This window comes from Puma concolor, chromosome E1 (assembly GCF_028749965.1).
Source record: "Puma concolor isolate L17-30 chromosome E1, mPumCon1.1.hap2, whole genome shotgun sequence".
Lineage (NCBI taxonomy): Eukaryota > Metazoa > Chordata > Mammalia > Carnivora > Felidae > Puma > Puma concolor.
This window is the reverse complement of record NC_141680.1, coordinates 63,237,250-63,248,869: the sequence shown is the minus strand read 5'-3', so window position 1 is coordinate 63,248,869 and position 11,620 is coordinate 63,237,250. Positions and strand designations below refer to the sequence as shown.

Genomic DNA, 11,620 nt, shown 5'->3' with positions numbered 1-11,620 from the left:
ACCATGTTTCTAGGTGAACTGCAGAGGGATGTTTTTCCAGTTCTGTCCCAAACCCTGTGGCCCCAGAGCACAGACACCCTGAGCTCAGCATGAACAGAGACCCTGCCTCCAGGATGGGCAATCAGGGCAGGTGATGGGTCAGCACATCCAGAAGGAAAACCAACACGGCAAAGTGTCCTGGAAGCTTCTAGAGGCCCAGGAGCAGCCCAAAGCAGCCTGTGGTGGACAGCAGGGTGGGAGTGGTCTGGGCAGTGGTGAGGTGACCGAGGCAGGGCGATAGTGCTTTTCGAGCTGGCACGACAGTACGCTCGATGTTGCCACAGGCCCAGGCTGACCTTGGCAGTTTGTTTCTTCATTTGCAGGTCAAGGTGCTGAGTGGATAGCATTTAAGTGCCCAGGGACCTCATCATCACCCTGAGTGTCCCTCAGTCTTCATGTGCTCACCAGACAGTTCAACATTCCTCCTGTCTCCACTGCTGACCCCACTGGTCTGGAGGTCAGGCTGGGCCCAGGCTGGGGTCCTCCCGGCTCATGGAAGCCAGTGCTGTGTCCTCAGAGCACCTGCCACTCCCCCTCCATCCCCTTTCTCCTCCCTGCCTCCTCTTCCTCTTCCTCGTCTCCCATGGGCCCCCCTGCCCAGGAAGGAGGTTGCCCCCCAGTGAGGCCTCCAGGCTTCAGGATCTTGGTTTGGTCTGATGGGTTCAGAGTGGACCTTGACACTGACATAGAGTGATGGCCTGTGCCCCTCCCTCCCCCTGGTTTTGTGTGAAGCGGCTCCATGCACAGCTTGGGTGGTCCCCTGCTCTGTGTCTGGAATCAGCTTCCTCTGTCCCCAAGGACAGGCAGAGGCAGGGCCTCCGGTGCAGGCTGTCGGGGCCCTGGGGGCACTGGCCGCAGGGGAAGGACACCCAGATTCCGAGCCATCGAGGGAAAGCGATAGGATGAAGGCCGGGTGGGTTTGGCCACCCAGGCCTGAGAGCGGGTCAGGCTCTGGTCATTATGGGGCACGTGGGGGCCAAGCTCAGAAGGCCCCAGCACCCAGGGCTGAGCATCCCTGATTCCCTGGCTCTCTTCCCCAGGCCTGCTCCTGAGGCGTCCACACTGCCCCCCGGCTCTGGTGTGAGCAGGCCGCTGTCTGTGAGGTGCTGGGGGCACGTGTGGGGGCCCCAGCCAGAGGTAGGACCAAGTCTGTGAGGTTCCGGGGACATTCAGCAGGCAAGGATCAGGGGTCAGAACTGCAGGTGGCAGGGGGGCTCAGGAGGCATCAGGATACAAATCTGGCCCCCCAGAGCTCTGCTTCTCCCGGGGACCCCAGGGCCAGGGCCTCTGTCCTTGCAGTTCCCCTTGCTCAGCCCAGGGAGCCGGGCAACCGCTCAGGCTCTCTCCGGGCCCCCTGCTCTCTCTGTGGACTCCCTGCTCTCTGCGGGCAGCTGGGAGTCGTTCCCTGGTTCCAGGGCCACCCAATGAGGCGGCTGCCACCCACCGCGTTCCGCCACTTCCCTGACACCAAGTGGGGGTCGGTCCTGTGTGGGGGCTGGGTCTCATCATCAGGAACCCCGACTCCTGGGACGTTCCTCTGTGCTGGGCAGACCAGGACAACTGGTCACCCAGGCCGGGGTTTCTGGCTGGACCGGCACACTCCGCTGCCCTGGGGGTGCCCAGGGGAGGGATGCTGTGGCTCCTAGATGCCTTCTCAGGTGCACCTGGAGCATCCTGGGCTCCTGGCCCCCAGGGACCCCTTCAGAGCTGTTCCCCTGTGGTTTTACTCAGCTCCCAGGAGCCTCCTGACCCCAGGCTGACCCTATTGGTCTCTTGTCCCATTCCCCGAGGTCGCTGGGCCCCTCCAGACCCCACTCTCTGAACAGGACACTGGGCCTGGCACCCATGGAATGTCTGCCTGGTTGTCACAGCATTTGGGTGCTTAGGCCTCCCCACGTCCATGCCTCTCTTTCTCTGGGGGCGTTGGCCCCTGGATAGGTCTGGAGCTTTCTGGGGGCACTTGTGACCCTGAGACAAGCAGCCTGAAGTGTGACCAGAGGCTCCTGCACACCCAGGGATCAGCAGAGAAGCTGCATTGACTGTGGCCAAGTTTGCAACCCCAGCTCATTCACCCGTGGCCCCCGGGGCCGAACCCCACACCCGCGGGCACCACAAGCCCACCCCATCCAGGCTCAGGTCTTCGGGTCCAGACCCTGCTGGCTGCATTCTGCTCCCTCTGGCAGATGGCCTGGGCCCCTCCCTCCCTGTGTCTGTGCCTCTGTCTCTTTTGCTTGAGGGCCCACGGGGTGGGGGTGGGGCCTGATGCGCAGTGTCCCTCCCTGGTTCTGCCTCGCCTGCAGCAGCCAGGAGCCTGGGGGCCTCACCCAGAATGCCTGCTCAAGCAGGAGGCTCACACAGGAGGCTCCCAAGGCAGCAGCCTTCTCTCTAGATTAAACTCCCCTGGAGAGGGGGAAAATGTCATGTTTCAACTGGCAATCACCAACATCCCCCCGAAAGGACACAGTCCCCTGCGTCCCCAGAAACTGGCCAGACAAGCAGATGGGCCCCAGAGCCTGTGGAGGCAGCCTGGGCTGGGTCACCGAACCCCCTTGGCCTGAGCTGAGGGGGCTGTCCAAAGCCCTTCTGCTCCAGGTGATGTGGATTCACGGAGAAGGCCCTCAGCTGCTGGGCTTCCTCCCTCCTGGGAGCTGTTGGAAAACCTCAGCCTGTGGGACTGCCCTGCAGCCGCCCAGCCTGATCTGAAGGCAGCCAGGCTCAGGGACATGCCTGGTCAGAGACTTCCCTGTGTCAGGGGACGGAGGCCCTGGTCATTGTCTTCCCAGGGACAGGGGCACGGAGGGACCTGGTCAACGTCTTCTCAGAAACAGAGGGAACTGGCCAAAAGGGGCTCAGACGATCCATAGACCCAAGATGCTACAGAACCAGGAGGGTCCATAGTGACGACGGCCATGAAACCACCTGTCTCCCGAAGGGCCTGCCGGTGGCGTCTCCCCCCATACACGTGACCAGGTGGGGAAGTCCAGGTTCCTGGGACAGAACTCCAAGTATGAAGCCCGGGCTCCCTTTGGTTGGAAGGCAGTGGCCCAGCCTCCACCACCCGCCCCTCCCTGAGCCCCTGAGCAGCCCTGTCCTGACACGGACCTCAGCCGGTCTACCCGGAGCAGCCGCTCTTTTGTTATAAACCAGCGCGCACCGGGAGGGAGGACGGCGGTGGGGGCCCCCGGGGCCTGCGGGCGCGGAAGCTGTGCAGCCCGGAAAACAGTCCGGCAATTCCTGCAATACCATAGGAGCCTCCCCACGGGATGAGAACATCTCTGCACACAGACGTGCACACGCCTGCTCAGAGTAGTGCTGTCCCCGCTGGGGGGGGGGGGGGGGTGCTCAGGACGTCCCTCAGGTGACCCCGCAGTGAGTACTCAGCTCTAAGACGGGACGGAGTGCTGCCCCCCCCCCCCATGCGACGTGGACAGACACCTGCAATCAGCTAACTCTGAGCAAAGAAGACTGTTCTCCTTAACGTGGGCGGGTGGGCCTCAGCCATTCAGTTCAAAGCCTTCCGGGCAAAGGGAGGAGGCTGCCCAGAAAAGCAGGAATTCTACCCGAAGCTGCAACTTGAACTTGGGTCCACACCACGCATTTCAGACTTGCCAGCCTCCTCATTGCATGAGTCATTTCCTTAAAAGAAATCCTTTTTTGTTTTTTTAATGTTTATTTTCTTTTTGAGAGAGGGATAGAGAGAGAGAGAGAGAGAGCGCGCGCACGCGCGCGCGCACGCGTAGGGGAGGGGCAGAGGCAGAGGGAGACACAGAATCTGAAGCAGGTGCCAGGCTCTGAGCTGTCAGCACAGAGCCCGACACGGGGCTTAAACTCGTGAACTGTGAGATCGTGATCTGAGCCGGAGTCGGACGCTAACTGACTGAACCACCCTGGTGCCCCAAAAGAAATCCGTTATACCTTATGTCCTACTGGTTTCCTGGGTCACCCTGACTGACGGACGTCCTAACATTGGACTGGGTAGTGGTTGCACCGCTCTGTAAATTGACTCAGAATTACTAGTTGCACTTTAATTGGTGGATGTCACGGTGTGTAGTTTTGCCTCAAGAAAACTGTAACTGAACAACAGAAGCCCGGACGTGTCAGAGCTCAGCTCTAGCTACCACGTGCTCGGCCCCGGCCGACCGCACACCCCGGCACCTTCCCAGTGCAGCCCTCCCTGGTCCAGGCCCTCCTGAGCTCCAGCTCCTGCCCCGGCTCAGAAGGCCTAGACCCTCAGCAGCCTCAAAGCCCTGGGGGCCCAGACTGGGATTTGAGGCCCTGGCGAGGGTGGGGGGGCACAGGCAGGGGACGCCCCCTGCAGGATCCAGCCTGGCCTCCGAGCAGGCAGAGAAGCCTGGTGAGGCCATAAAGCCGGGCACCGTGCCTGACGGGTCGTGGGTCTTGAGCCAGACGAGGCCTCCATAAATCATTGACTAAGTGGGTGCTGGGTACCAGGGGTGAGGGACGGAGAGTGTCAGTGGGCCCAGAGAGGCCAGCGAGGCCACAGCAAACCTGTTGGGTCTCCACGTGGCAGTGTGGGGGCGAGTGCACGCTAGGAGAGGGTGCACACGTGTGTGTCGATCGTGTCCACATGTGAGCCCCTGCCTCATATTTTAAACTCTGAAGCACCCTGGATGGGTCGCCTGCCGGGCAGGAGGTGGGACGCCAGCCCCAGCAGAGCGCCAGGCAGTGGTGTGCCCGGAGGTGGGGGCAGCAGTGGGGGGAAAGGGGAGAGGGGAGGGGTCGGCCAGGGGAGGCCGCGCTGGGGGCTGGAAGACTGCGGTAGCAGAGAGAGGATAATCGATGGACACCACGGGTGGGGGGGTCTCTCGGGGAGGCGGTGAGGGGGCTGCTGGGAGGCAGGAGTTTGATTTCATTTCTTATCGGACCTAGGCCGGTGGGTGCGAGGCCTGTGAAGCCGGCAGCCTCTGGCTGTCCTGTCCTGCGCCTGAAGCTCCAGCCCTTTGCCAGGCAGTCCCTCCCCCCTGGATCCCACTGCCTCAGGGGAGCCCGCCCTGCTGAGCCTGTCTTGCCCCAGTGGAGGCTGGAGCCACCCGAGGTCCCAGCATCGCGGGGTTTGGAGGCCTGGATGGAATGGACTGTCCCGGGGCAGCAGACCCGCGCCAGTCTGTGCTCAGGGTCTGTACCGCGAGGCTGGCAGGGCAGGCTTGTCCCTGAGTGACCAGGAGAGACAAGCACACAGGCAGGATTCCCAAGTCCAGCTTGTGCACAGGGCCAGGGACCTCTACCTTGTGTTCCCGAAGGGCCCCTGGGCCCCAGCTCAGCCTGCAGGAACCTGGCCCACGGGTCTGCCCTGTACCGACTCGGCCCTGACGGGGGACTCACTTTTCCTGGGGCTCTTCTCCCTCCTCCCTGGATGAGGCCCCTAGAAATTTCTGCCCTGCCTCTGTGCCTGTGTGTGTGTGTGCTTGCATGCGCAGGTGCCTGTGTGGGTTTACGTGTGTGTCAATCTCTAGCCCCAAGTCTCCTAGGACCTGCGGCCCCCACTCCCTCTCTCTCAAGGGTGTGCCTTGGCCCCTGCAGTCAGTACTGTCCTGCTGGCTGTCCCCCCACCCCATTGCCCTGGGGCTACTGCCATTGCCTTGCTTCTCCCGACTCTGGAATCAGGGGCTTCCTAGCCTGACCCCCCAGCCTGCTGGTGGCCTCACCCCACCAGATTCCTCCATGCCCTCACTACTATCTTGGAAAAACCCTGTCCCCACCCCTGCCACTCAAGGCCTCTGGGGTCAGGACACTGCTGACCCCGGTCTCATCTGTGTCCCCCAAGCCCATCATGGGGACATGGTGCCCCCTGCCTGCCTTTTGCCCCTGCCCTTCCCTCTGTGTCCCTGGAAGCCGTGTCCAGCACTCCTGGGAGCATTACGCAGGACACTCAGGTCCCTCTGACACAAGATGTGTCAATCCAGGTCTTAAGTTTGGGGTCGAAAATGTAACTTCCTCAGTACTGCTCCAAGAAACGATGCAAAAAGCATTCTCATGTGCAGATGAATGGGGGCTGCAGGGACACTTTGGGGGCATCTCTGGTCTCCAAGGCTGGGGGCTTCCTGGCACATCCTAAAATCAGGATTTGGGAAGCGGAGACCTGGGGTCTTGGTCAAGGTGCAAACCTAGGGCCATTCTCTTCCAAAAGCATTTGGGGTCCCAAGTGGGGCCAATGGCCGCAGACCCCACCTTCAGGAGCTGCCTGCAGGGGCAGGAGCTGTCCACCCCCACATTAGGATCCTAGTGGGGCCTTGAAAGGGATCAGGAAGGGCCTGGATGGTACTGAGTCTGACATGAAGCCGAGGCTGAGACCTGCCCGTGGGGTAGGAGCCGGGCCCCAGGGTAGCGTGTAGAGGCTGCAAGGGGTGGGGACAGGTCTAGAACCCTTCCCTGTGGGCTCTCTGTGGACAGAGCCTGGTGGCCTCAGTGTCCCCAGAAGGCCTAGCTCAGACATGGCACGCAGGAGGCATGAGATAAACTCCCATGCTGCAAAGGGGTGTGATCTGAACCCCCCAGTTCCTGCCCTGGAATGCCATCCCCCAGCTGCCCCCTCCTCCCCGAGCAACGTGGGGCTGTCTTTTCCTACCCTGCGGCAGGCTGGGTGGCACGTGCCCACCACGTCAGGGCAGCTGGACCAGGCCCCTGCAAAGGAAGATGTGCGTCCCCCCCGAGCAGACTGACGGGCCCCGCCCCGTGCTGTGGGAGGCATCCTGAAGAGGCTTCCTACCCCTCCACAGCCCATCCCCGCTGCCAGGCCGGGACAGGGGTGCAGAGCTCAGGGTTTATCGTCCCAGTGCTGACACTGTGCGGAATGGAGCCACGCGGGAGCTGGGAGGGTCGGGGACAGGGATGGGTCACAGAACAGCGGCGCCACAGGGACCGCACCGCAGCCAGGAGAGGAATGTGCCTGCCACGGGTCCCAGCAGGCCCTGGCCGGGCACTCACTGTGTCTACTGCTGTGGGTGGTGAAAACTCTGCGGGCCACGGTCTTCAGAAGCTGGTTCCGGGCCTGACGGACCCCTCTGACCCTCCCACAGACCCTCCTAGATGGTCTGGGTACCAGGAAGATGGCTGGGCTGCTGATGCTGAACTGAGCCATGCAGAAGGGAGAGCAGGGAACTTTCTGGATGAAGACTAAGTGATGGGGGACAGTGGGGGCCTAGGAGGGGCTCCAGGGGGCAGACTGCATTCTGGGGCCCTTCCCTGCAGGACTCAAGCCTCCCCCACCTCTCGACCCCGGCGCTCACGTGGGGCCCCGGGACGCTCAGGCGCAGACCGCTCTAGAGGCCGCCGGAGACAGGGTGATGGTCTCGGTGGCCTGCTGGCTGCTGGAGGACAGCGAGTGGCCGGAGCCGCGCTGGAAGCGGACCCGGCACGGCAGGGAGTGGCCGGCGCCGGCGGGCCCGCGGGCACTCCTGGCGCGGAGCGAGCGCCGGCGGTACTCGCGGTAGTTCTTGGTGAGCAGCGTGTAGAGGAAGGGGTTGACGCAGCTGTTGCCATAGGTGAGGCAGGTGGTCAGGTAGTTGACGATGCGCGCAGTGCGCGGCGTCAGCGTCTGGGCCCCGCGGTACTGGGCGAGGAGCTGCCACAGCCAGAAGGGCAGGAAGCAGGCCCAGAAGAGCAGCACGATGCCCAGGATGAGGTAGAGCACCTTGGGGTTGGGCAGCCGCCGCGTCTGCGTGAAGGAGGCCCGCTGGGACAGCCAGTAGGCCCGGGCCAGGCGCACGTACAGCAGCCCGATGACCGTGCCGGGCCCCACGATGCTCGTCCCGAAGAGCAGGGTCAGGTAGGCGCGGTGGGCGCGCGGGCCCCACACCGGGAGGCAGAGGCTCTTGTGGCCCCTGTGGACCAGCCGGATGGCCAGCATCATGGGCAGCGCCAGCAGCAGCGCCAGCAGCCACGTGCCCAGGGCGAGGACCTTGCGGTAACCCTTGGAGCGCTGCACCGTGTCCAGCGGCCTCAGCACCGCGGCGTAGCGCTCGCTGCTCATGACGGTCAGGGTGAAGATGCTGGCGTGCATGGTCAGGAAGTCCAGGCTGAAGAGAACTCGGCAGCCCACGTCGCCAAAGTGCCACTCCTTGGTGACGTAGGTGGCCACGATGAAGGGGATGCTGAGCAGGTAGAGTAGGTCGGCCAGCGCCAGGTTGACGACATAGACAGACATGGAGGCTGAGGTGTGCAGGACGCGGCACATGACCACCAGCGTGTACACGTTGCCGGCCACGCCCACCACGCCCATGGCCGACAGCACTGCCCCGATGGCACCCGTGGCCACCAGGTCCTCCAGGGAGCTGGGCTCTGTGGGGCTGGCCCACGAGCGGTTGAGGGATGCGTTGGGGGCAGCAGACGGCTCGGGGAAACCGCTCACGGGCGCGGGGCTCAGCGCCATCTCACGCGGGGCTCCGTGCGGGGGCGTGCTGCTCCTTTGGACGGGGAGGGGGCATCTGTGGGCAACAAGCGTGCTCTGTGGGAGAAGATGCTCATTAAAGATGCAGCTGAGGCAACCACCACGCTCCCAGAAGGCTGTGTGAGGGCACAGTCCCCACCGGGCTCAAGGGCCTGCCGAGGGACAAGGCTCATCGTCTCCCGATGCCCCTTTGGGGACTCTCTGTTCAGAGCCCTACGGCTCTGCCTCATTTTCCCCAGCTTTCCAGGGGGCCCAGAGAACTACCCAGACCAGCTGTCCCTAGTGCATGCCTCCGCAGCACCCCCAGCCCAGTCTCAGAGCAAGTCCAAAGGCCTGTGGGGTTGACTGGTCTTTTCTGCAAACCAGAACATGGCAGGGCAGCCCCAGGGGGTGGGGGCAGCAGTGGGTGGAGCCAGGAGTCCTCCCCAGGCCGAGGGCTGTGCTATTCCCAGAGTCCTTTCTCCCAACTGTTTTCTCCTGCACACTTCAAAAAAATGTGTTTAGATTACTAAAGTAATATTCACTGATTTTAAAAGTTAAACCAGGAGGGGCGCCTGGGTGGCGCAGTCGGTTAAGCGTCCGACTTCCGCCAGGTCACGATCTCGCGGTCCGTGAGTTCGAGCCCCGCGTCGGGCTCTGGGCTGATGGCCCAGAGCCTGGAGCCTGCTTCCAATTCTGTGTCTCCTTCTCTCTCTCTGCCCCTCCCCCGTTCATGCTCTGTCTCTCTCTGTCCCAAAAATAAATAAACGTTGAAAAAAAAATTTTTTTTTTAAAGTTAAACCAGGAAAATATTCCCCCTGGCGAACAGGGGGAAGCACCTGTAATGTCTCTTTATCCACAGGGGGGAAATGAGCCTTGATTCCTACCTCATGCCATTCACAAAATAATTCAAGGTGGATTGTGGACCTGTGTATAATAGGTTAAATCAACCAAGCTAGCTAGCTTCTGGAAGAAATGCAGAATACCTGCGTGACCACGGGCAGGCAAAGATTTCTCAAAAACGAACAGAAAACACTGGAAATAAAACAGGAGACCAAGCAGGTGGACTTCATTAAAATCAGCGACTTCGCTGAGAGTAAAAATGTAAATTAAATCGTGAACCAGGAAAAGACTTTCAGAAGACAAAGAACTAGTAACCAAAATATATGAAAGAACTAAACAGACACAGACTAAGGACTCAATTGGAGGGGGGAAAGAAAGAGATTTGAACAGGAACTTTTCAAAAGAAGTATCCAAATGGCCCAGAAGCACATGAAGAAATGCTCAACATCATCAGTCGTCAGGGAAGCAGAGTTCAAAACCACGGGGGGCCCAACCTAATGGCTACGATCAGAAAACAGATACAGGTGTCTGGGCTGACGGAGGAGCCGGCGGGAGCGTGAAATGGTGCAGCCCCTTTGGAAAGCAACGTGGCACCATCAGTAAAGCGGGACAGGTCCTCTTCCTGAGCCTGGGTCTGCCCCCGAGAGAAGTAACTGCAATTCTCCACTAAGAGACAAGCGTGAGAACGTTGACAGCAGCTTATTTCTGATACCCAAGAGCTGGAAACAGCCCAAACTTCCATACGTAGAAGCGTGGATCAACAGACTGACATCTCCCTAGAAGTGCTCTGCAGCAGTGGAGTGGGTGGGGTTGCCGCTTGAGTCGGTAACTTGGAGGAAACTCGCCCATGCTACGTTGAGCGAAGGAAACCAGACAGAAAACACAGCTGTGTGGGGCCCTTACGGGACGTTCACGCACCGGCAAGATGCTCTGTGACAGTGGAGGTCAGAGTAGTGGTTACCTACTCTGTCAACTGGTAGGGGCACTGGGGAGTCCTCGGGGGGTGGGACTGAAGCAGGCTATGTCCTGATCTGGGTGGTGGTCACACGCATGGGCACAGACACATGTACTTAAGACCTGTGCTTCCGGGACGAAGATTATCCTCACAAGAAGAAGAACGGCCCCCCCCCCCCAAAAACGTGAAATACTTAACTGCAGGGGGCGGGGTCTGTGTCACCCCACGTCCCAGTGTCCAGGGATAATAATGGCTTCAGGCGTTCTCCCTCTGCACGTCCAGTGGCGGTAATAACGGTGAGTCTGGACTGTCCCACCCTGAGCGACCAGAGCCCCGCGTGCTCTGAGGACCGGCCCAGCCTCCGGTCGGGTGCCTGGCCAGGGTGCCCCTGTACCCCCCCTGCTGAGGGCTGCAGGCCTTGAGGGAAGGACCACCAGGAGGGATGTGAAGCGCTCCCCCCCCCCCCCGCCCGCCCAGATCCTGCGGCTTCCAAGAGGGCCTTGCGCTCACAGCCCGCAAGCAGCCCATGCCAGGCACCGCGGGGCAGGCGGGAGGGCGCCCCGACACCCGGACGCCCCTTTGCCTCGACGCCCCTGTCCTGCTCCCTGACAGCCCCACGCCCCCAGCCCCGGCCGCGCACTCGCGCTGATGTCCTGCTCCTCGCTTACCAAGCGTGGGGTCCGTCCCGAGTCCTGGGTCACCGAGCACGTCCCCAAGTTCCCGGGTCGGCGGAGGGGCGTCCGCCCCCAGGTCCCACCGGGAAAGCCGCACTCGCGTCCGGACCCGGACCCGGATCGTCGCCGCCACCTGCCCCGCCGCCAGCTGAGAATGCGCCGCGCGGGTATTAATAACCCGGGGCCGAGGGGGGCGCTGGAAGGAGGGGACGCGGCTGGGGGCGCTTGGGGGCGTGGGGGCGGTGCTTGGGGGAGGGGGCGGTGCGGGGGGCGGTGCTGGAGGAATGGGGGGCGGTGCTGGGGGCGGTGGTGGAGGAATGGGGGCGGTGCGGGGGGCGGTGTTGGAGGAATGGGGGGCGGTGCTGGGGGAGGGGGCGGTGCGGGGGGCGGTGCTGGAGGAATGGGGGGCGGTGCTGGGGGAGGGGGCGGTGCGGGGGGCGGTGCTGGAGGAATGGGGGGCGGTGCTGGGGGAGGGGGCGGTGCTGGGGGCGGTGGTGGAGGAATGGGGGCGGTGCGGGGGGCGGTGTTGGAGGAATGGGGGGCGGTGCTGGGGGAGGGGGCGGTGCGGGGGGCGGTGCTGGAGGAATGGGGGGCGGTGCTGGGGGAGGGGGCGGTGCTGGGGGCGGTGGTGGAGGAATGGGGGCGGTGCGGGGGGCGGTGTTGGAGGAATGGGGGCGGTGCTGGGGGAGGGGGCGGTGCGGGAGGCGGTGCTGGAGGAATGGG

The 11,620-nt window shown here is 62.5% G+C and overlaps 1 protein-coding gene across 1 annotated transcript; it reads right to left on the bottom strand.

Annotated features, from left to right (window-relative positions):
• Positions 1-4,751: 4,751 nt before the first annotated feature.
• Positions 4,752-11,098, bottom strand: UTS2R (urotensin 2 receptor). The gene is made up of 2 exons (XM_086688334.1): positions 10,892-11,098; positions 4,752-8,503 (listed from the first exon to the last, which is right to left on the bottom strand). Exon 2 carries the CDS (start codon positions 8,426-8,428, stop codon positions 7,304-7,306), a length of 1,125 nt encoding a protein of 374 aa, XP_086544460.1. The 5' UTR covers positions 8,429-8,503; positions 10,892-11,098; the 3' UTR covers positions 4,752-7,303.
• Positions 11,099-11,620: the final 522 nt, after the last annotated feature.